This window comes from Prionailurus bengalensis, chromosome A2 (assembly GCF_016509475.1).
Source record: "Prionailurus bengalensis isolate Pbe53 chromosome A2, Fcat_Pben_1.1_paternal_pri, whole genome shotgun sequence".
Taxonomy (NCBI): domain Eukaryota; kingdom Metazoa; phylum Chordata; class Mammalia; order Carnivora; family Felidae; genus Prionailurus; species Prionailurus bengalensis.
The window spans coordinates 64,477,995-64,502,545 of record NC_057348.1 but is presented as its reverse complement, the minus strand read 5'-3'; the positions used below and the strand labels follow the sequence as shown (position 1 = coordinate 64,502,545).

Sequence of the window (24,551 nt, the reverse complement as noted above, 5' to 3'; positions counted from 1 at the left end):
CCGCCTTCCGTGACCCCCGCCTTCATCTCCGCCTCTCTCTGCCCCGTTGTCCCCGCTCTCGGGACCCCTGTGTTGGGAGGGCCCTTGGCTGGCTCTGCCCCTCGCGCTCTCCGGCAGCGCACTTTTCCTAAGAAGTGACGTCACGCACACCCCATCAACAGGTGCATCTGTGAGCAGAGCCTGCCCGCTGCTGAGAGACGCTCTCCCCTTCCCTGCACCGCACCCTGGGGGTCGCGGCCCCTGTCTCGGTCTCCCCCACTGAGCTCTCTTGCTCTCCTACCAGCACGTAACACCCCGGGTGTTGCTTCTGGTTTGTCGTCTGTCTCCCCACTTGGGTGAAGGGCCGTGAGGTTGGGATCTTATCCTAAGCACCGTGTCCCCACCACCGAGGTGTCCGGCCAGGAGAAGGCACTCCAGGAGTATCTGCTGAAAGAGCGGCCTTGACAGAACCCTGTCCTGGCCCCGTGCAGGTGAACCTGAAACGTCCGGAGAGGTTTCAGCCGAACTAGGCCAGGCCCTAAAAATATTTCTTAAAATCGTAGATTGCGTGGTAGAGGCTACATTTTTCATCATAAGTTTGATCGCACAGCTGGGCGGTATGCTCCTCTCGGGCCCCACACACACGGTCACGCCTTCCCTCACAGCCTCACGGTGCTCTTACAACAGATTTTGTACCGTAAGTTTTCTAAGCAAACCCCTTTTGATCGTTCTTATTATAAATAGCTGAAATGAACATTCTTGTACTTAGATCCCTGGTCACTTAACGGGTGGATAGATGATACATAGGCGGATAGATGACAGACAGAGAATTGAAAGCTGATAGACAGGGGCAGGGAAATAGTGGATTCCCAGCAGTGTAATTGCCGCATCAAAAGATCGATGTGTTTGCGACTGCACGTGTGTGCATACAAAATTCATTTTTATAACCATTGGCCGAGGGCTACCTGTCCCTTATAATAAAATACTCAGGTGCCAGGGCTGGGCTGCTTTCCTGATTCATGTGCTGAGTAAATGGGTGTCTTATGCCACCGGCCCTCGAGTGGCAACGCCAGGTCACCGTCCCCAGTGAAGAAGGCAGCCTCCCAGGGAATCTACCATTTTGATTGGCTGTTTCTGGGGCTTCAGGAAACGCTAGAAGATGTCTGGGGGCGAAGGGACAGCACCTAGGGAGATTTGCCACAGGACATTTGCTTTTCCATCCGCCCTAGAAACCTGAGTCGAGACCTTGACCGCCGGGCGGGGTTAAGGTGTGCACCGGTCACTGTGGGGGTGCTTACTCTCTTTGGTGTTGGACCTTCTGAGCCGGTGTTCTGTAGAACCTTTTGTTTTCCTGGGTTTAGAGGAGTTGGCAGGCCGAGCCCAGCGTTCTGGCTTGTGTTTCTTTCCTGCAGGTCTGTGGTCCAAGGTGAGCAAAAACTAGAAGGCATAGCTTTGCCTGGCTGACGTAACTGTACAGCAGGCCGGAAATCTGTCTGCTGTCCTCAGCTGGCGAGTTTTGCTGTTGTAATTGACTGAAAATGTAGCCCTCAGCAGCAACGCCATCTATGACATTTGGATGGTGGCTCCGGCCCGCTGGGTTGTTGGGACCCAGAAGGGGGCCCGAAGGCTGCCGTTCTTTATGATCTCATAGCCATTGAGGACTCCTTCCAGGCTTCTCAAAAGTCTCTGCTTTCTTTTTCTTTTCTTTTTAATGTTTATTGTTAGAGAGAAAGAGAGCATTAGCAGGGGAGGGGCAGAGAGAGAGGGAGAGAAAGAATCTCACGCAGGCTCCACACTGTCAGCACAGAGCCAGATGCAGGGCTCAAAACCTGTGAACCACGAGATACGACCTGAGCCAAAATCAAGAGTCAGATGCTCAACCGACTGAGCCTCCCGGGCGCCCCGGAAGTCTCTGTGTTCTAAACTTGGGTCAGTCGACCAGTCTTCCCTCTCCCACCCACCAGTAGGTCTTTCCCCAGGTTTCTGTGTCCTTTTCCTGTGCAGCCATGTCCCCACCCTCCTGTCCCACCAACTTAATGGTAGGGCTGGAGCAGAGAGGGCAGCTGTACTGGCCAGGTAGGTGGTGGCCCATGGGGCTGACTACAGGCTGATGTCCTGCCCTTGCTGATACAGTCCTGGCTGACCTCAAGGAGGCTGCTGGTGGCTCCCCTGTCCCCAAGTCTCAGTAAGACCTGCCCTGCTTACCCATAGGCTCAGGCAAGACTTTTTGAAACCAGATGGCAAGAAATGCTTTGTACGCTTTGACAGAAGGTGAGAAATATAATTATCCTGATATAGATGATATATTGTCCTAAGGTAGTCCCATCCTACCTGGCAAGGTTCAGATGGCTTTGGGAAGCCGCCTTTTTTTTTTTTTTTTAATATTTATTGTGAGAGAGACGGGGCACAAGCAGACGAGAGAGGGGCAGAGAGAGAGGGAGAATCCCAAGCAGACTCCGTGCCGTCAGCACAGAGCCCGATGTGGGGCTGGATCTCATGAACTGTGAGATCATGACCTGAGCCGAAGTCGAGAGTCAGACGCTTAACTGACTGAGCGCCCCCAAGGGGCCCCAGGAGGCCACTTTTGATGGGTGACTCTAACCCGCGGATACAAGAGGGAGAAGGTGATAGGTACGGAGGGGCCAAGTCACTTCCCTGTCTGCATGCCCGAGCTCAGCATCGTGTAGCCACCCAGTAAAGGGCACAGGCGTGGACACGGCCCTGTGGTGGTCTGCTCCGTGGACCTCCCTGGGCAGGTGCAGAAACACACCTGTCTGGGGCCCGTCCCCACCGGCTGACATGACGGAGCGCCCCCTTCATGCTTGGGATATTTTGCTCAGCCCTGGCTGTGATTGAACTACCCACTGCCTGCCTGTTTTGGATCTTAAATAGCCCTCAAGACAGAGGCTGAGTGGAAGAGAAACAGAGACGCTCCAAACAAGGGCTCTCTGTCATCTTTATAATTTTGTGTTCTCTCGGTGACAGTTGACCATGTGATAAGACGCTGGGGGAGCAATGGGGAAAAGGAGGTCACCCTTCATTATGTTCACACCATAGTTATTGTTAAATTTTATTTTGAAATGATTTCAAACCTCTAGAGAAGTTGTACGTCATAACACAAAGAACTCTCATAGATCCTGTTCCCCGATTCCCTAATTGTTAATGTTTTGCCACGTTTTAAATTGTTTTCACTGCCCGTATACATAGCACATATAAAAACATATACGTTACTTATATCACATATACATGTGCAGGTCAGGTCAGGTTAGGGGTGCTGATCGCCCGTGCAGTCGAAAATCCGAGTATAACTTTCGGCTCCCCCAGACTTAACCTTGTACAGAGCCTTACTGACAACACGAACCTATCATGAACACGTATTATATACTGTATTCTTACACTCAACTAAGCTAGAGGAAAGAAGACGTGATTGGCAAAGCCATAAGGAAGAAAAATGCATATGCAGTATTGTGCTGTCTTTATACAAAAGAAATTCACGTGTAAGTGGAATCATGCAGTTCAAACCCGTGTTGCTCAAGGGTTAGCTGTGTGTGTACTTGGACACCCACATAACTGTTATTCTCTTCTCTGAACCATTTGAGTCTAATTTGTAGACATCAAGCCCTGTCTTTAGACCTCAGTGTCTCTTTCCAAGGAACAGGGAGCTTAGCCCAGCGTGTTTAACATCGACGAGGCGCGCGTGTCCAGTCTGCAGACCTATTCACGTTTCCCGCTTGGCTTTAGAATGTTCACGTCCAGTCCGGAACCACCCTTTGCGATCGCTTGTGTCTCTATCGTTTCACCCGGAATGCACCTTAACGCCTTGCCTTGCATGTCTTCTGTGTCCTCGACAGTTCTTGAAGGACCCCCGTGGCTTGTGGGGAGCTTCCATGGAACCCCATCAGGTTGTGTGAAGCTCACAATGTTGGTTTGTCCAGTTGACAGTGGGGTCAATCCCTATCGCTCGGCGAAGATAGCACCTGTGACATTTCTCCATCGCACAGTTACCGTTCTCTGTAATTAGGAAGTAATCTTCAAAGGAAATTATTGTGAGACCGTGTTAATTTGCTTTTCTCCATCCATCTTCCCTTGACTGGTTCTGTTGTGTGTTGATGATTCTTGTCCGGTTTTTCCATCATTCTGCATTTATTAGTTGGCATTCTGCTGTTAGGGACGGTGTGCTTGGTGTGCTTTCTCTTCTCTTACTTACGTGTGTGTGTGTCAGTAAGGACGCAGTATTATTTCAGTCCATGGCTCACTGTCATTATTACGGGTGTTCATTCAGACTCACATTGCTCCATGGGGTCTGGTTCCTATTTCCTTGGACGTGTCCCCATCAGAGTACTTCCTTGCTTCCTAGGATAAGACATCCCCTGTCTGCAATCATATGGATATTTGGGACTGGACAGTCCTTCGTTGTGAGAGCCTGTCCTGGGCCTTGCGGGATGCTTAGTGGCATCTCTGGGCTCTACCGACCAGATGCCCACCTGCACATACACACACACACCTGTTGTGACAACCGAAGCGTCTCAGACACTGCCAGAAGTCCCCTGGGGGGTGCAAAATCTACCCCTCCCAGTCCCCACTGGGCACCACTGAGGAAGCCAAGGAGTAATTCCTTTAGTGAATTTCATGGTCAGTTGGAGAGTCAATTCTTACAATACATTAGGCAGGAAAAGCCTTATAATGTGCTTTATTTCCTCTAGCAACACAAGGGTAAAGGGATGTTGAGGCTTTTTTTTTGTCTATGAAGAATTTATTCTTTTATTACTATTATTTTAAACAAATTCTATTCTTTTAAAGTTTATTTATATATTTATTTAAAGACAGAGAGTGAGCACACATGAGTGAGGGAGGGGCAGAGAGAGCACCTAAGCAGGCTCCCCGAGGTCAGCACGCAGAGCCCGATGCGGGGCTCGAACTCATGAACCGTGAGATCATGACCTGAGCTGAAATGGAGTTGGACGCTTAACCAACTGAGCGCCCCCCGGTGCCCCTTGGCTGTGAAGGATTTAGAACATACACAGGAGTAGACAGAATAGTAAGATGAACCGCCTGAGCCTCTCACCAGCCCCCACGACCTGTCTGGCTCCAGCCATGCCCTGTTGACTGCCCCCTGACTATTGTTTGGGACAAGAATCTCATGTAAAAATATCACTTATTTGTAAATATCCTATAATACTTCTGGGTCTGTAAAAGATGAGTGTGTTTTTTTGTTTATTTGGGTTTTGTTTGTTTGTTTTTTACCAGAACTGTAATCAATCCTAAGTCCTTAATATCCTTAAAAATAGTCCAGATCGGATCAGAAGTGCATTCACACCACGGTCCCGGTGTCCCTGAAAGACGGTGCCGTCTGTGTGCTCCCACCCTGGCTCAGCTCTGGATGGAGGGTCCCAGCCCCGGCCACACTGCAGGCTCCAGCTTGACATTCACGCTGCCACAGCCCCAGCAGAGCCTGGGACAGGTCACCCCCAGCCCCACCCCCCCATGGCAGGTGGACCCGGCTGGGTGCAGGGGGTCCCTTGTCAGGCACCTGCCTTCCTCCCCTTGTGCTTCAGGTTCTTTGCAAAACAAATTCCTAATTACTAATTTCAACTACCACGTGAGCGAGTTTTTGGAGCAGAAGTTCCAGGCCTACGCTTTCTGGGTCGGCACTGCAGAGGCCTTGATCCTGGGCTCACACGGAGGGTGATCTTTTAGGCACGCAGTGGCCCCCAGAAGGAGAAGACAAGCCAGGCAGATTACTGAGGGTTGTATGCCACGCCGGGGAGTTTTATGCATCATCCCGCGGGCCACTCGGCATAAGCCTGTGCGATGGTCCAGCAGTCCCCCTGCTTTGGCAGTGAGGGTGTTTATGGTCAGGATAGGGTGGGTCATGCAGTAAGGAGGGGAGAGGGTCTGACTCCAGGACAGGCAGGTTCTAAAGTTCATGTTCTCACTGGGGAGCCAGAAAGTCTGTACCTAACTGATATTTCCAGACAGCTTGGGGAGGGAAGAGTGGGCAATGGGGCAAATGCGGATATCCTGGGAGCAGAGTCTACACGATGTGCTTGATAACCGATAACTGCTTTTTGTTTTCTAGTGTTTGTTTATTTTTGAGGGGGGGGGGAGGGGCAGAGAGAGAAGGACAGAGGGTCTGAAGCAAGCTCTCCACTGTTAGCACAGAGCCCCAACATGGGGCTTGAACCCACGAACCATGAGATCATGACCTGAGCCAGAGTCAGATGCTTAACAGACTGAGCCGCCCAGGCGCCCCACTGATAACCGTTTTCTTAAGTGGGGCAGCTAAGCGGATTTGCACATGGTCCCGTTCTGTTCCCTGACAAATTCAGTTTCAGGGACTAGTATTCTACCAAACACGCGGTCTGTCCTCTCCCTTTTGGAAGTGTTTCCGTTATTAGAGATGTATTTTAATAAAGACTGATGTCTAGCAATTTATCCTGAGAAAGTAAGCGCACACACTAAGACCACATAGAAAGATGTGCCAAGCCTCGAAACCATCCACGTGGACAGCCGTCAGGACAGCACCGTGTTCCGTACGGCCACGTGGGCAAATACCTTGCCGGCGTTAAAACATCAAAGAAGCATTGTGCCCGGGAGATATTTGTGATGTAATCTGAAGCCACACAAGCCCGGTTGCAAAACTCTACGTCCTGTGATCCTAAATGTGTCAGTGTGTCTATTTATAAGTACGCGTGCAAACAAATATTAGAAGGGCATACTCTAGAATTGTAATGGATCTGGGAACTGTCACGGGTTGTCAGTTTTTTTTCCTTTGCCCCTTAAGTGTATTTTCAAGCATTACAATGAAAACTTATTTTTTTATTAAAAACCATTTTTTAATATTCATTTATTTTTGAGCTAGAGCACAAGGGAGCGAGCAGGGAAGGGGCAGAGGGAGACAGACAGACACAGAACCCGAAGCAGGCTCCAGGCTCTGAGTTGTCAGCACAGAGCCCGACACGGGGCTCGAACTCACGAACTGTGAGATCATGACTCGAGTGTAAGTTGGACGCTTAACCAACTGAGCCACCCAGGCTCCCTGAAAACTTATTTTTATTTTTATTTTTTTAATTTTTTTTCAACGTTTATTTATTTTGGGGACAGAGAGAGACAGAGCATGAACGGGGGAGGGGCAGAGAGAGAGGGAGACACAGAATCGGAAACAGGCTCCAGGCTCTGAGCCATCAGCCCAGAGCCTGACGTGGGGCTCAAACTCACGGACCGCGAGATCGTGACCTGGCTGAAGACGGACGCTTAACCGACTGCGCCACCCAGGCGCCCCAAAACTTATTTTTATAATAAAAAAAAAAACTAACGTGTCTGTGTTTGTCCGTGCTTGTGTGTATGTGTCACGTTACGTGGCCCTGCCCCTCCCCGCTTCACACATCCCGGGAGCTGCCGGCATCGTCCTTGCGTGCAGGACAGAGAGGACTCCACTCCTCTTCCCTTGAAGTTGTAACTGAACCGGCCCTCACGGCTGTGTCCCCGCAGCTCCGCGCTGCGGTGGGGACAGGCGGCCAGGGCACCGGTCACGGCTGCAGGGACTTGCATTCCGTCTACACCCATGATTCCTGGTCCTGGAAACCAGAGGGGAGCCTTGCAGACAAGGAGGGCTGCCGTGGGGCTGACGGAAGGTCTGAAGAGTCACCAGCAAATCCATTGCTGCAGAGTGGAGGTCACAGCTGGACGTTTCCTGACCGGGAAGAAGGGCCGGTGGGGCGGAAATCTTCTCTTCCCCATGGCTCCCTCGGCCAGCGGAGGAGCAGGTGGGCAGGGCAGAACCAAGACTGATGAAAGAGCCGTGGCTGTGGCCCAGGAGCCCCTGGGGGGGAGGAGGAGAGGTGGGCAGACGTTCCCTTGGCAACAGCAACAGGGCCTTCTGATTGGCAGGGACCCGGTAGGAGCCCTTGTGTATAGCCTGGCGCACTAGGTGGTGCCACCACCCTGTTCCACGCGTGCGGGGACACTGAGGCCAAGAGACCGCACGGCATCTTTGCTCAGCTCCAAACAGCTGGGATCTCCTTCGCTGTCTTCAGTCCACTGAAGGAAGATTCAGCTGTTGTTGTTTTTATGCTTATTTACTTATTTTTTGAGACAAAGAGGAAGAGAGCAAGCTGGGGAGGGGCAGAGAGAGGGAGGGAGACAGAATCCCAAGCAGGCTCTGGGCTGTCAGCACAGAGCCCAACGCAGGGCTCAGACTCACGAACCTCGAGATCACAATCTGAGCCGAAACCAAGAGTCGGACACTCCACCGACTGAGCCACCTGGGCGCCCCCACTCTTTTTTAGAATAGCTTTTATTTCGATGTTGGGTAAAATGATACCAGTTTATAAAACTGTGTTTGTCAAAGTAATAGGCTATACCTAACCGTTCTAGGAAAAAAAAATACAGATGGACAAGTCAAAATTGATTTTTCCAAATGGGTCTGTCTGGTATGAAACAGGCATTAAAGGCTGTGGGTAGGCCGTCTGTGCTTTGAATCTCGTCACCAGCTTCCTAAGCTGGTGATAGCCATCCAGTGAGGGGGGGGGGAAAGGGGCGCTGGGCGGCTCTGAAATCTGTGGTTGACTTTCAAGAACTATGTTGTGAGTTATTTTTAGAATTTTAGCTCCTTTAGAAAGGATTGGTGAGGACTCAAAATATATTTTCATTGAAACTTTGAAGTCAGCAGGCTATAAGGCAAATTCTTTCTCTTTTTTTTAAAGTTTGTTTATTTTGAGAGAGAGAGAGCAGGGGAGGGCAGAGAGAGAGGGAGAGAATCCCAAACAGGCTCTACAGTGTCAGTGCAGAGCCCGACGCGGGGCTTGAACTCAGGAACCGTGAGCTGAAACCAAGAGTTGGATGCTTAACTGACTGAGCCTCCCTGGTGCCCCAGGGAAAATTTCTTTAAAAGTAAGTTTGACTCCGTGTAATTCAACAGGATGATTATTACAATGAATAGAGTCATATAATTACATAGAGCCGCTTCCATTATCATACCTTATATATCTCAAAGTAGCGCCATTAATTTAGAACAGAACAGGAAAAAATCGTTAGATTTACATTAGTTTTCACTAAAATCCGTCCAGCCTAACCCTGGTTCTGCCCGCATCTGAACTACATTTAATTTCCCCCAAAGTCACTACCACTGCCCAGTTTGGGGGCTTCGGGCACACCAGAATCAAAAGTCTTTTCACGTAGCACCTCGGGAGCCACGGATCCCTCCGGGCAGGGAGGTCTCCAGCGCTGGGAAGCATCTTGCGGGCAGAGAAGCAAAAGCAAACAGAGCAGGTGTCCCGGGTTCAGATCCTGACTCCAGCGGCTTCCGCTCGCTTGATGCAGGGAAGCTGTTCTGCATTACTGATCATCAACTTGACTCTTCATGAGTGTTTACCTCCCAGTATTTACAAGACACTTCAGGAGTTTCCGAAAACCGCAGCTTACGTCCTCGTTTTGAAAAATGCGTTGAAACTGGACCCGGAAGGGCTTTGAGCTGAGAAGTCAGTTGATGGAAGGCAAAGCTGGCCTGAGCTCCTGGCTCAGAGCCCTTTTCTCTCTAGTCTCTTGGTTTCTGTGCCAGAGTTTGCCCCCCATCCCCCCACCCCCGTTCTGCTCAGCCCATGCATCCCGAAGAGGGTGACCTTCCGGGGACATCCCACACTGTGGCCAGGTCTGGGGGCAGAAAGCAGAAAGTACCCCAGTTTCTATTTTCCCCAGGTGGTCTGGGCCAAAGCGAAGAGGTCTTGTGAACTCAGTAGGAGACTCTGAGCCTGTAAGTCAGCCAGAAGGTGCACCCCGTGCGTGACGTGGGAGTGAGATTGACAGCAGGGAGGTGACCCCCACAGCCTACCTGCTGGGTCCCCGGGGCCAGAAGCCAGGTTCCCTAGGGTGCAGATGGGGGCCACGGAGATGTCATCATGCGCTCAGACTCCTTCCTTTTAGTTTGCTTCTCGCTCTGTACAGGGAACATATAGAAGGCGACAGCAGGGCTCCGGGAACACCAGAATGTTCTATCACCACTTCAGGGCTTTGATCCCCGGCTGCAGCGCCTAGGAGTCAGAGGCTGTGTGGCCTGACAAAGCTTTCCTGCCCCCGCTACCTCTGCAAAGAAGATGCATCATGCTGGTGACGTCATTATGCCCTCTTTCATGTTAGTGTTTTATTTTTAAAAGCAATGAGCTACTTAGTCTCTTTTGCAGCGGAGAAGAGAACATTGGGGATTCAGGGGTTGGCTTTTCCTTCAATTTACCTGGTCAGAAGTTTCCTTTTGCAGCCAGATTCACAAGCCAGGGTCAGGGTCCAGGTGTCTGCAGCCTTTAGACGGAGCCTGCCTCAATCACAACTCTGTTTTCAGCGTCAGCACACCCCCCCAGGGCGGGGGGCAGGTGCAGGGGGCTGAGACCTTTCCAAGGGAGGGGGGGCTCTCATTAGCCTGAGCCAGGCGTCCACTGTGAAGTCAGTGATACTTGAGAATCCCCATTTCACAGATGAGGAGACTGAGGCCAGGCGGGGGGGGGGGGGGGGTATCGTTCACTGTGCACAGCTCGTTAGTTCCACAGCTAGTTAGCAATGAAGCCGGATTGCAGCCTGGTGGTTCCAGAGCACCCCGACCCCCCTTTGCCAAGGGAGGTTGTAAATGATGCTTTCACATCCTTTATTGAGCACTGTGCTTTTCACTTGTGATTGACTCTCCCAGCAGCGGCCACAGCACAGAGAGGAATGTGAGTCTCAGCTAGTGAACACCCTGTCTGAGGTCACAGAGCCAGGAAGTGGCTGAACCAGGCAGCCACGGTGGGGCTGTGCTCCAAGTTCACCCCCATCCTGGCGTTGCCCACCTGGACAGGCTGTGCCCGGGAAACCCGAGAAACTTCTGTATCCCGCCCCGTGTGAGATGCTCGAACCCATCTCGGGAGTCTCAGCCTGCTCCCCGGAGCCCTTGACCCAGGCCTGTGCACTGAGGGCTTGTTTGCTTCTAGAAGGAGCCCCAGCACGGCCCAGGTGGTGACTGACAGAGTGTTTGCCACGGCGCAAGAGGCCCCTTCAGCTGCTGGCTTTAGAAGCCATGGTGTTAGGCGGCTGGCTGTTGCACGCTTTTCTTTGTGCCTTGGTATTCGCCGAAAGTGCTCTCACCCCCAGCTCCAAACGTGTGCCCAGTGGGAGGTTGCTGGGACGTCCAGTGGCATTCTTGCGCTTTCGGTCTCAGGGGTTTATTCTGTCTGTGGTCCGCGAGCTCTGGTGTGTTTTTGAGAGGTGGCTGGGGCGTGCCCTGTCAGGGTGGAATGGGCAGCCCGGGATTCGAGATCCTGTCACTGGACTACTGTCTCTTTGTCCCTGCCGCAGGCCTGCCTGTCCCAGGCCTGCCAGCAGACCTTCTCTGGGATTCCGAAAGCCGTGGACTTGGCCATGTGACAAAGCACATCTTAGCTTTTAATACTGAGTCTGTATATCAATCTCCGAGGGAGGGGGTAAGGGGGAGGTTGGCCATGGAACAGTAGAGAGAAGACGAATGAGTTTAAAGAAAAATGCATTCGGGGGGCTCCTGGAGGCTCAGGTGGTTAAGCCTCCGACTTTGGCTCACAGTTCATGAGATCGAGCCCCGTGTCGGGCTCTGTGCTGACAGCTCAGAGCCTGGCGCCTGCTTCAGATTCTGTGTCTCCCTCTCTCTCTGCCCCTCCCCCACCTCAAAAATAAATAAACATTTAAAAAAAGAAAAGAAAAATGCATTTGGGCTGGAAAAATTAAAAACTAAGGCCATCCCTGTTTTCGGCCAGGAAAATTGATAAACAGACTTGAACATAATTGGGATTTTCTAGAGAAGCTGATGTTGACAGTAATTGCAGAGAAACTCTGGCACTGAGGAAAGAGGTTTATGCCCCAGCTGGTTGTGGCTGTTGCAGAGCTTGTCCAGAGGACTTAGAGGCAGTGCAATTAGCATATTTATAGGGGATTGAATGGATCCATTTGTATTTTCTAAATTGTTTAACTTCTATGTTAATGTGTTTTGTTTTGTTTTTTTAAATTTTTTTTTTTCAACGTTTATTTATTTTTGGGACAGAGAGAGACAGAGCATGAACGGGGGAGGGGCAGAGAGAGAGGGAGACACAGAATCGGAGACAGGCTCCAGGCTCTGAGCCATCAGCCCAGAGCCTGACGCGGGGCTCGAACTCACGGGCCGCGAGATCGTGACCTGGCTGAAGTCGGACGCTTAACCGACTGCGCCACCCAGGCGCCCCCCATTTGTATTTTCTAAATTGTTTAACTTCTATGTTAATGTGTTTTGTTTTGTTTGTTTGTTTGTTTGTTTTAATTTTTTTTTTTTCAACGTTTATTTATTTTTGGGACAGAGAGAGACAGAGCATGAACGGGGGAGGGGCAGAGAGAGAGGGAGACACAGAATCGGAAACAGGCTCCAGGCTCTGAGCCATCAGCCCAGAGCCCGACGCGGGGCTCGAACTCACGGACCGCGAGATCGTGACCTGGCTGAAGTCGGACGCCTAACCGACTGCACCACCCAGGCGCCCCTGTTTTGTTTTTTAATTTGACCTGTAGACAAAGCCATGTTTTCTTTGTTTAAATTAAAAGTTGTTTTTATGGGCTCCGTCATGTCAGCTGTATTTGCATATTTCATCTGTTCTGTGGAAGTGTAACTTCTGTTGAGTGAAATGTGAACCTCAGGAAGGAGATGAGTAGATTTCCTTCGTGTGCCTTGCTAGCTTGTCCCTCAGTCCCGATTGGCTCCCCACTGGGGATTTCTCTGGGGTGGCCCAGAGGTGGCAGGCAAGGTGGTGTCCCCAGGGAGCCCCGCCTCCCGGCTGACCCAGCCTTCCCTCCTGGTGAGTGAGCTTCTGGAGGGCTGGGGACAGCCCTCGTGAGACCTTGCAATCCCTGTTCTGGCTCCTGCGTTTACCCCCTTGTAACAGGGACTTGGCCCCACGCACGCGTCCTGTCCTGCCAGACAGAATTTGCACTTGGGAAAAAGGACAGAGAGGGAGCAAGAGAGCGGCAGCCACTTTGTCAGGACCAGCTGACATTCAGAGACCACGGTGGGGGTGGCGGAGGGGCGGGCTCCTGCTCCAAAGTTGCAAGGGCCTTGGAGTTGGCGGGACTCACATTTCTGAGACTTGGCAGACAGGCCGGGATTCAGGGAACACGCGCGCTCCGGCTCTGGGCATCCTGCATATCGTTTCACTGTCATGGGAAAACAAGAGCAGGGCTCTCTCTGGCTCACTGGCCTGAACGTCCTGCGTCCTCCTCACCGGCACTAAAGTGGGGAGCCCGTTGGGGGGCAATTGATTGCATCAGGCTCAGAGAGGGACCTGATTGGTCTGCCCAGCGTGGCTTGATTCACTACCTGGAGGACCGAGCTGGAGACAGCTTGGCAGGAGCCCGCCCAGAGACAGTCCCCCAGCTCCCCTGCACGGCCAGCCATCGGTGGGACAGCCCTGGAGGGGCCCAGCCGGCCCGGGACAGCGGAAAAGCCGCTTTCAGGACACAATCAAACTCCCTTTCAGGACACAATCTCAATTTAAAATGCCATCTTGTTCTTCCGACTGCTTTTTTCATGCCGTTGATGTAAGATTTTGTTTTGAAGCATCACCTGTTTCCCCAGAGGTTGGATCCCTATCCCTGCCGGTCTGCAGCTGGGGCAGAGGATATTTACGACCCTGGGCATTTCCACCGGACTGCCCCTTTGCCATGGAGCTATTCGTTTGTAGCGGCTTCGAACAGTACCTGTCTGGCTGGCAGTTTTGTAGGGGGAAGGGGACAAAGAATTTTCTGACCTGGTTCCGACTGTGTGCCCTTCTGTTTTGGATTTTGAATTGCAACATTTTCACGTTAATTTCTGTCAATGCTTCCTGAGCCTTAGGAACATGACTTAGGCGGCGTGTGACCAGGGGTTGGCCGCTGCACCCCAGACGCTGCGGGTGGACAGCAGGTGGAGTCATCAAAAGTTAGGCTTTGGGATGCTGCGTTTGTGTTTGCAGTTGGTTCACCCATGGAATGTCTCACCCTGAGACCATCAGCAGTATTTGAAATGAGTGCTGATGCTCCCTAACACCAGAGCTTGAGAAACACTCGGGCTTGGCCGCCTGCTGGGTCTCCTGTGAGGTGTCCTGGCATTTTAAGAATTTCCTGTTGTGACCTTACATGCCCTGCCCCTCCTAGTTGGGGCTGTTGTGAACACGTGCCCTGCCCCTGCAAAGTTGGGGTGAGGGGCGAACACGTGCCCTGCCCCTCCCAGGGTTGGCAGGGGGCACATTTGACAGGTGGCCCTCCAGGCGCACTGTCGCGGGTGGCTACCCGCTGCTCCGAAGGACAGTTATACATGTGTTGGAACACTGCTGTTCTCACCTTTCCTGTTTTACTTTGGTCCAGTTTTTCCTCCTTGAAAAGCCGAGCTGTTCCTCTGTAAGCGTCCCCTTTGTCTGTTGCAGGATGTTAAAATCTTTAGCGAAGATGGGACGAGCAAAGTGGTGGAGATTCTGGCAGACATGACGGCCAGAGACCTGTGCCAGCTGCTGGTTTACAGAAGTCACTGTGTGGACGACAACAGCTGGACGCTAGTGGAGCACCACCCGCATCTGGGACTAGGTAGGGAGCACCTGGAGTGCCCGCCGTGCGGTCAGACGAAGCCAGCTGTGTCCCCCCCCCCCAGCGCCCCTGCCAGTCCGGCGAGCTGTCTGTCTGCCGTCTTCTGTCCCCCCAGTGCCCCTGCCGGTCCGGCGAGCCGTCTGTGTGCCGTCCCTTGTCCCACTGCACCCCTGCCTGTATGGCGAGCCCTCTGTGTGCGGTGTCTGCCCCACTGCACCCCTGCTGGTCCGGCGAACCGTCTGCATGTGCCGTCCCTTGTCCCACTGCACCCCTGCCAGTATGGCGAGCCGTCTGTGTGCCGTCCCTTGTCCCACTGCACCCCTGCCTGTATGGCGAGCCCTCTGTGTGCAGTGTCTGCCCCACTGCACCCCTGCCGGTCCGGTGAGCCGTCTGTGTGCCATCCCTTGTCCCACTGCACCCCTGCTGGTCCGGCGAGCCGTCTGCATGTGCCGTCCCTTGTCCCACTGCACCCCTGCCTGTATGGCGAGCCCTCTGTGTGCGGTCTCTGCCCCACTGCACCCCTGCCAGTATAGCGAGCCGTCTGTGTGCAGTCCCCTGCCCCACTGCACCCCTGCCAGTCCAGCAAGCCGTCGGTGTGCTATCCCTTGTCCCACTGCAAGCCGTCTGTGTGCTGTCCCCTGCCACACTGCCATCCCCTGCCACACTGCCATCCCCTGCCGGTATGGCGAGCTGTCTGGGTGCCGCCCCTTGTCCCACTGCACCCCTGCCGGTATGGCGAGCCATCTGCGTGTGGTCCCCTGCCCCCCCAGCACCCCTGCCGGTCCATTGAGCCATCTGCATGCCGTCCCCTGCCCCACTGCGCCCCTGCTGGTCTGGCGAGCTGTGTGCTGCCCTTACCAACCACTGCCTGTCTGTTTCTCCAGACATTCCACCATCCTCCCTTGCAGCCCTCCCCCACCTGATACTTTCAGAACCTTACTCTGGGGTGGTGGAAGCAGCCGCTCCCAGGGGCTCAGACACAGCAAAACGGGTCTCTCTGTGCTTTAGCTGCACACCTGTGGTCTGGGAAGGGCAGCCAGGTGGGGAGGGGGCCTTGGGGGAGCCTGCCCCCTGCACGCTCCTGCCATTGCTGTGCAGAGAGCAGTTCCTCCAGCTCCCGGGAGTGGGGGGCCGCGGTGGTGACTGCCTACAGGTGGGCACGGGAGACCCAGGGGAATCTGCACATCACAAAGTAGCCGGATCCAAGTTGGAACGTTACAGTGCGTTTCTGAGCTGGTTCGCAATGTTTGCACCGAGTGCAGGCACGCTCGCTCACATGTAGTGTGGAGAGAGCGCGGGAGTGTTTCGAAATACGTACTCTGTACAGAGCTCACTGAGGTTTTGGGTGTGGTGGACTTCTTGCTCAGATGGTCTGTTGCAGGTAACGAAGCTTTTCGGACTTACGTTTAAACTCTTACTGGATAAAGGGCGGTCCTTGAAAAATCATGGGCACATATGTCAGACCAGAATTTTTGTCTAAATCAGCAACTGTATCCCTTCCGTGTGTTGAAGGAGAGAAAAACACACAGATCATCAAGTTCTTCCCGTGGTTCTAAACTTTCTTTCTGGAAGATTAATAAGCCAAATGTACTTGTTTTATTTTTTAAAGTTTATTTTGAGAGAGACAGAGAGAAAAAAAAGAGAGAGCACAAGCAGGGGAGGGGCAGAGAACGCGGGGCAGACAGAATCACAAGCAGGTTCTGCACTGTCAGTGTGGAGCCTGGCGCGGGGCTCCAACCCACAAACTGTGAGATCATGACCTGAGCCGATATTAAGAGTCAGGCGCGTAGGGGCGCCTGGGTGGCTCAGTCGGTTGAGCGTCCAACTTCGGCTCAGGTCATGATCTCACGGTCAGTGAGTTCGAGCCCCGCGTCGGGCTCTGTGCTGACAGCTCAGAGCCTGGAGCCTGTTTCAGATTCTGTGTCTCCCTCTCTCTGCCCCTCCCCCGTTCATGCTCTGTCTCTCTCTGTCTCAAAAATAAATAAAAACGTTAAAAAAAAAAAAAAGAGTCGGGCGCTTAACCGGCTTAGCCACCCAGGCACCTCTAATAAATCAAATTTAACCTTCTAAGTCTGGAATGTTCCTGTAAATGAATAGTGTTCTTTGAAATGACACTATACAATCAAAGCCTAGATGATGCTGAGTAAATTTGAGTTCGCGTTGTTTTATGTCACTGTGTTTTAGCCCCACCATGCTACCCAGTGTGCATCTCATAAGGATGCTCTCTGATTTCTTTCCCGTTTCTGCCGATCTTCAGTGCACTTTGGACACCAGCTAAAACTTTCTCTGTCATCTCTGGCAGCCTCCTCCCACCGGGTGCCTTGACTGGTAACACGATGCAGCCGGTGACACCGTCATCAAGCTCCAGTGTGAGACATCCATGCAAGGATCCCACAGGGGTCTGATAGGGCCACCAGAAGCATCTATAGACACACAAGTAAACAGTACTTGGAACCCTGCAGTGTGTATGTCCACATGCACACACGCACACACATGGAATTAACTTTAAAAACACGTCTGTGTAGTCGGACCCAAATGTGAATACTGTTGAAAGCCCATTCCAAAGTCTGAATGCTCTTAATTTGAAAGGATTTGTAGGGGCGCCTGGGTGGCTCAGTCGGTTAAGCGTCCGACTTCGGCTCAGGTCATGTTCTTGTGGTCCGTGAGTTCGAGCCCCCCATCAAGCTCTGTGCTAACAGCTCAGAGCCTGCTTAGGATCCTCTGTCCCCCTTGCTCTCTCTGCCCCTCCCCCACTGTTTCTCTCTCTCTCTCTCTCTCTCTCTCTCTCTCTCTCTCTCTCAAAAATAAATATTTTTAAAAAATTAAAAAAAAAAAGCAGCTGGAGTGCCTGGGTGGCTCAGTTGGTTGAGCGTCCGACTTCGTCTCGGGTCATGATTTCATGGTTCGTGAGTTCGAGCCCCGCGTCAGGCTCTGTGGTGACAGCTCGGACCCTGGAGCCTGTTTCAGATTCCGTGTCTCCCTCTCTGTTCCTCCCCTGCTCATGCTCTGTCTCTCAAAAATAAATAAATGTTAAAAAAATTTTTTTAAAAAGAAAACGTGGTTTTCTTTTTTTTCTTATCATGTATTGAGAGAGAGAACGACTGGGGGAAGGGAGAGAGAATCCCAAGCAGGCCCCGGGCTGTCCGCACAGAGCCTGATGCGGGTCTCGAACTCACGAACTGTGAGATCATGACCTGAGCTGAAATCGAGAGTTGGCCGCTTAACCCACTGAGCCTCCCAGGCGCCCCTAGAAAAAGTGGTTTTCTAAATGCCTGTGCGTGGCTGCTGCCCTTGGTGGCCCCCGAGCCGGGTCCAGCCATCCAGTGTTGGCAGGGGCATCATACTCGGGGGTGGGGGTGGGGGTAGCAGGTGCAGTGGCTGCCCGCTGGTACCCAGCAGGGATCTGGCTGGATTTCGCTGTTCTGAGCCATGCTCATACCAGCCAGGTGTCTGTTCCTGAAGTCACTTAGGACTCAAGGTAACGGTTTGAAAACCTGGGGAGGAGCCCTCACCGTGGGGGGGCAGAGCCCTTCATGATGGGTGATCTCGGGGAAGCCCGTTCTGTGTCTCAGGACTCCCAGCTCCAGCGAGCCCCTCCCTGCATGTGAACTCTTCATGTCTTAGCATCCCCCCCCCCGGCAAAGTCCTGCCTGTTGGACGTGTTGTGGCTTCGGTATTTCGTGTAGAGCTCTCAGCCTTGCGAACGCTGTCCCTGACCAAGGCCACTCAACAGCGGCCAAGTCCAGCTAGAGGGGGCCGGTGCCGGGCAGTTGTTCTGGAAGGCACCGCCAGGCCATCTGCCCTGAGCCGGTGAGCTGCAGGTGTCCAGATGTCACATGCAAGGGATGCAGGGAGATTTAACAGCCAGCCTGCAGCTGTATTATCGAGTAAACTATTTCTCATTCATTTTTTTATGTGTTTATTTATTAGAGCAGGGGAGGGGCAGAGAGGGGGGCAGATGGCCGACCTGAAGCGGGCTCCGTGCTGACAGTAGAGAGACCGATACGGGGCTTGATCTCTCCAACTGTGAGATCACGACCCGAGCTGAAGTCGGATGCTTAACCAACTGAGCCACAGACCATTTTTGAAAGGAAGTTTATAAAACTGGAACTGGGGCATGCAAAACGGCAGCTTGGCGTCCCTGTGGCATTAAGAATGTGACTTCGGGTAAACCGCATCCCTGGGAGGGACTCTCGCACCCAGGCCCTGAGTGACCACAGACATCAGGACAGATACGACCAGGAGAGCCTGGACCTGACGCATGCACAGGGAGGAGAAGACCGCTTCTGTGAATTTCAGGGATTTGGGGGTTTCTGTTGTTGCGCAAGTCAGGTGAAAGCCCTCCAGGAAAAAGCACGAGCTCTGTCTTTGCGCTGTTGACAGCTCCATGCTTGTACCTGGCCAGGCAGGAGAGGTGTGGCAGTCACCCTTTGGAGGCATCGGCCACAACAGGGGCGCTGACATCTGGATGTGGGGACAGGTGTCGAAGGAGAATCCACAGGCATCTTCAGCCCTCGGTGCTCAGAAGGGCCTTCGAGGGCCCATCTTTCCCATCTCTGTCTCCTTGTGGTTACACCGCGAAGGTACCAAAATGATGTCCTTTCCCCACTGAAATCTGTGTGTAGAAGGAAGGCGTCTTATGGGGCGTATCCAGACATCGGGGCTGTTTTCTGTGGTATCTCCCTAGTGACCTTGCAGCCCCCGAGTCCTGCAGAGCCCCAGGCAACTCTGCTGTCTGGGGTGGGTGGGCTGTGCCAGCTGTGGACACAGAAGCGGGGCAGCGAGGAGGATGTTGACACCAGCCAGGGCGGGAGGCTGAGGCTTCTGCTAAGGAGTCACGTGTCCATGGCACATCTTAAGGCACATCTTCCTTCTGTAGTAGGATCTGCCTTTTTGAGTTGCCTGGTCTCTAAATACTTTTCATGTGGAGTAGGGGGGTGGTGTGGATGCTGGATTTAGTGTCAACTGTTCGAAAAAGACTTGAATCTCCTCTGAGGAATGTCTGACTCTTCCATTTGCACAAAAAATCCTTTGACGTGGGGACGCCTGGGTGGCTCAGTCGGTTAAGCCTCCGACTTCGGCTCAGGTCATGATCTCTCGCGGTTCATGGGTTCGAGCCCCGTGTCGGGCTCTGTGCTGACAGCTCAGAGCCTGGAGCCTGCTTCTGATTCTGGGTCTCCCTCTCTCTCTGCCCCTCTTCCACTCACTCTCTGTCTCTCTCAAAAATAAACATTAAAATAAAAAAAAGCAAAGAATCCTGTGGGGGTGCTCTGTTGAAACTTGGCTTTCCAATTTTATTTAAGGCCATTATGATTGTATGAAGTTTATAGATGGCAATGTGATTAAAGAATCCCCCGATGTGGTTTGAAAATACCTGTTTTTAGAATCAAGGTGAAAGTCAGAACTGGAGCAGAGGGGTTTGAACTGACGTTGTTGCGGTGGCTTTTTGACAGCTGGGAACACTGGCATGTGGACATCCAGCGGCAGACGGAGGAGGCCAGATGGCTCTTGGGTCTCTGGGAAGGGGGTCACACGCAGTCTTCCTAGCCCCCGCTGTCCCAGGGCTCCGGGCGCCCGCCCTGCGGGCTGGAGAAGGGAAACCTTTGTTTTCACCTGTGGGTGCCCGAGCCCTGCTGGCGGCACCAGAGTGACCCAGAGAGGCACGTCCCCTTCAGTGCACATGGGGTCTCTTCTCCCCTCATCCCGGCTGCCCTGGGCCCCACCACCGAGGATGCAGCCCAGTCTGTGTGCAGCTTTTCCGGGATCTTGCCCTGGTGGGATGCGGGGAGGCAGAAAGAGGTTGTCGGGGAGGACAGGAGCCTGTGCGTGTGTGTGTCCACGTGTCTGTGTGTGCACGTGTGCCCCTTAGAGCTGCTGCCTCCCCACTGCTCCTCCCGGGCGTCTTCACGACTCTGCAGACAAAATGCTTTTGCTTTGGATCTCAGCATCGGTCTTGTCCTCCCTCAGCCACGGCCCCGCTTTTCTATATTTCCTTATTTTACCTGGTAAAACATTCCGATTCTGTAAACCTATCTTTAGCCGCTTTGGGGTGGTTGTTTCTTTTGTCCCTGTCACTACAGAAATGGTTTTTTCTGCCCAAACTTCGAAACAGAAGTCACTAATTTGTTTTGTACCAGAAAAATCCGTTTTAAGTGGATGCCAATCTGAGCCAATCCCTTTTTTTTTAAAGTACACGTAGTGGTTGTGATTGCACGCTCCAGCCGGGCGTTGTTACGTCATAGTGGAGGCTGAGTGTGCCCCTGTGGGCCCATTTCCGGCAGCTACCACAGGCTCGAACCTGTACACGGACGGGTTCTTCCACATTTGACTCAGAAACGCTCTGACTCCAGACTTCATCCTTCCCGCAAGGGGAGACTTTTCTCAGGACTCCGCTCTGACCGTGGGAAAGGAGGAAGGCGCTTTGGAGGACCCGCGTACCCCTTTTGTGTCATTTAGTAGCATCTCGTGCTCTGCCATTGTGGCATCGATTCACGCCTCAAGGCTGCCGTGGATTTGCTCTGTTACATGTCCCATTATTTTCGTACGGTTGGTTTCCTGTCTTAGGAGACACGTGGGGGCCGGGGTGACCACCATTGGGACAGGACGGTGCCACGTGCGGTTCTCTGTGCGCCACGTGGAATCAGTGTCCATGAAGGAAGTACCTTTCCAGGTTGATAACGCTGCAAAGTCAGGCGGTCTGAAGTGCGTGTGTGTGTGTGCGTGCGCGTGTGCTTACGCACCTGGGCGCACGCTGTGTATGATGTGTTTTCCTCCCCATCCTAATAATATAATCTCGTCTCTGAGATCAGCTCCGGGATGTGGTTAGCATGGGCTTCAGCCTTCAAGGGAAGTGGGTTCAGACAGACTGATGGCAGTAGGTCCCCTCCTGCATGCTCCTACCCGACGCCGTATCTGCCCACCGAGCTTCATGACATCGAAAGCATTGCTACCCTTCTGCTTTGTGCCTCCCCTCCCCACCCTCCTCCGGTCCCTCCTGCCATTCCTGGTCTCTGGGTGTTCTTTCTCCCGGTTATTATAGTTCACGTTCTTTACAAGGGTTGAAATTTCCTAACTTAAGGGCAACGTCGTCACTAGGGTCCTCATTGACTCTCCCAACTCTCGCTGATGCCAAATTGAGAAGAAATGTATAAAAGTAAGGACTGACTTGACCCCTCACGCTGTACCTACCTGAGGACCTCTTGTGCACCTGGCAGTGCATTAAAGAGAGATTTAAGTATTTTTAAATGTTTTTGAGAGAGAGGGAGAGCTCGAGCGGGGGAGGGGCAGAGAGTGAGGGAGACAGAGGACCCGAAGTGGGCTCTGTGCTGACAGCAGCGAGCCCGACGCGGGGCTCGAACTCCCACACCGCGAGATCATGACCTGAGCCGAAGTGGGACGCATAAGCGACTGAGCCCCCCAGGTGCCCCACAGAGAGATCTAAACTTCATTTAGTCCTGGACTTCCTTGCTCACAGTGCGGGAAGGGGAACAGGACGCTAACGAGATTTCGTAATTGGTAGTCAAGCCAGCTCCCAGCTTGTGCCTGTTTCATCTCACACGTACGTTTTTCCTCTGCAGAAAGATACCTGGAAGACCACGAGCTGGTGGTCCAGGTGGAGAGCACCCTGGCAAGTGACAGCAAATTTTTATTTAGGAAGAATTACGCAAAATACGAGTTTTTCAAAAATCCTACGGTGAGTGTCTTCTCTTCGGGTCCGGGGTCTGGGACTCGTGAAATCTTGTGGCTGATGCTTGGGATTGACAGCAGCCGCTGCTACAGGGGTAGCAGATGGGTTTGGGAATCCGAATGGCTATTTCACGGAGCAATCCACACCCTACACTTCATCTCTGGTGCTCTAGCTACATGCCTGCGTACTGGCCGGAGGGAACCGGCGCCTTCCTCCACGGTAACAGAGGGAAAGGGGGTGAGCCTCCCTGGGTCGGGAGAGACGAGACGCTGCTTTTCAGCTAGAGCAAAAGTTCATGGTTAGATTGGAGCCAATCGGTGAAATACGCAGCATAATAAAAACTCAATGCTCTCCGCAAACAGCAAATACTGCCGTGTGGTTTGTGGAGGAATGCATTTCCAGGCATACTGGGCTGGTCTCCTCCATCTTTTTTTCCTTTTTATTGGGGGGGGGAGGGGCGGGGGGCACTAGTCCCGTGAGGTATCAGCACCGGGAGACCCGTGCCTGCCACAGCATGTGCTCCCGTCCCGAGTCACGAGGCCGAGCAGCCGTGACTCGGGCAGAAGACCCACCGTCCGCTTCCGGCTCAGGTGGTTTAGATGCTTTTTTTGTTTGAAAGTTAGAAATTTGGTAACTAATTCTGCATAATGCACCAGAAGAGACTTTGTCGCGTCGCCGTGTTTCTCTGTGAGTTCCGAGGTCTCTTTCTCATGACGCGCACTGAGTTCCACTGCGTGGTGGCCCTTCGCCACGGTGTGCGCTGTGAGGCAGGAGTCCACGTTGAACATGACGGATACTCCACAATCCTGAACTCACCATTTAAGGAAACAGTCCGACCTTTCAAAGCAGGTGCTTCCATCGTGGGATAAGGGAGAAAGAAGGACTGTGTTTTGTTTTGTTTTGTTTTGTTTTATTTTGTTTTATTTTATTTTATTTTTTATTTTATTTTATTTTATTTTATTTTATTTTATTATTTTATTCTATTTTATTTTATTTTACTTCATTTTGTTTTTATTTCATTTTAATTTCATTATTCACTTTTATTTTTTTAGTTTTAAATTTTTTTATGGTATTTCGTTTTTTGGAATGTTTTATTTATTTTTGAGAGAGAGAGAGAGAGAGAGACAGACAGCGTGAGTGGGGGGGGGGGGCAGAGAGAGAGGGGGACACAGAATCCAAAGCGAGCTCCAGGCTCCGAGCTGTCAGCACAGAGCCCAACGCGGGGCTCGAACCCACGAACCATGGGATCATGACCTGAGCCGAAGTGGGACACTTAACCGACTGAGCCACCCAGGCGCCCCTTTCTTAAATTTTTTTTTTTTAACGAAGGACCATCATTTTAACTACAGATGGACGTCCGCGTGCCCTCAGGAACGTTTGCAGAACTAGCGCACCCGTGAGGAAGCTTCTCCCCACTTTGCCACTAACCACGACTGTTTTCCTGTTTCCTTAGAATTTCTTCCCAGAACAGATGGTTACTTGGTGCCAGCAGCCCAACGGCGGTCACAACCAGCTGTTGCAGGTACTGGGCAAGGAGAGGCTCACCGGAGCGGGTCTGGGTGGAGGTCCCCTCGCGCTGTGGCGGCAGTGACTCTAAGGACCTTGACGGGGCTGCGCTTGTCACCCCCGCTCGCCGTGGCTCCTGCTGGCGCTCAGAGCAACCAGCGTGAATGTTGCCCTGGGAAGCGTGTGCACCGCCAAGCTCCCTCAAAGCGAAACAAGCACTCGTAGACAGGATAAGCTCCCTCCGGATTAGAAGCGGTGGGAGCGGGAGGGCAGGAGTGAGAAGCCGCGGCTGGCGGTCTCCTTGAGGCTCCCGGATCAGGCCACCGCCCTGGGAATCTCTACAGACCTGCTGAGCCCACGTCACCGTGGAAAAGGACTGGGCTGCCAGAAAACTCTTTGAAAGCTAGCGTGTTGTTCGTTATACATGCTTTTGTCCCTGTTCACTGCCCCTGTACCTCCTGAAGTCTGTTCCGAGAAAACTTGGCCTTCCCGCGGCCCCTTCCCGGTGCAGGGAGTCCCCGGGGCCCCTGCACCGACGGCCGGTCCTTCCGGGGATGTCGGGAAAGCGAATGTTATTGCCGCCGTGCCCCCAAAATGTGTCCATCTACAGCGTATTAGGTGAGAGAATACAACACTCACAAAGGCAGCCAACGCTGTCTGGGTGGCATGAAGTAGAAAAGAAAAGGCCCGCTCGCTCCCATTGTGTTTCAATACTAATTATGTTAACCGCCACAGCCAGTAAGGCGGGGTTTTTTTGGTGTTTGAAAGGGAAGCTGCCCTTTGAGAACGCTTGGTCGGACCAGAAAAG

At 52.6% G+C, this 24,551-nt stretch overlaps 1 protein-coding gene across 7 annotated transcripts in view; it reads left to right on the top strand.

Moving 5' to 3' along the window:
* GRB10 (growth factor receptor bound protein 10) overlaps positions 1 to 24,551 on the top strand; it is a 185,064-nt gene that overhangs the window by 141,287 nt on the left and 19,226 nt on the right. For all 7 annotated transcript variants that reach the window (XM_043588459.1, XM_043588463.1, XM_043588464.1 and 4 more), the window contains 3 exons: positions 14,394 to 14,550; positions 22,128 to 22,243; positions 23,691 to 23,759. In XM_043588459.1, coding sequence (XP_043444394.1) covers positions 14,394 to 14,550; positions 22,128 to 22,243; positions 23,691 to 23,759 — 342 coding nt within the window. The remainder of the gene's footprint in view (positions 1 to 14,393; positions 14,551 to 22,127; positions 22,244 to 23,690; positions 23,760 to 24,551) is intronic.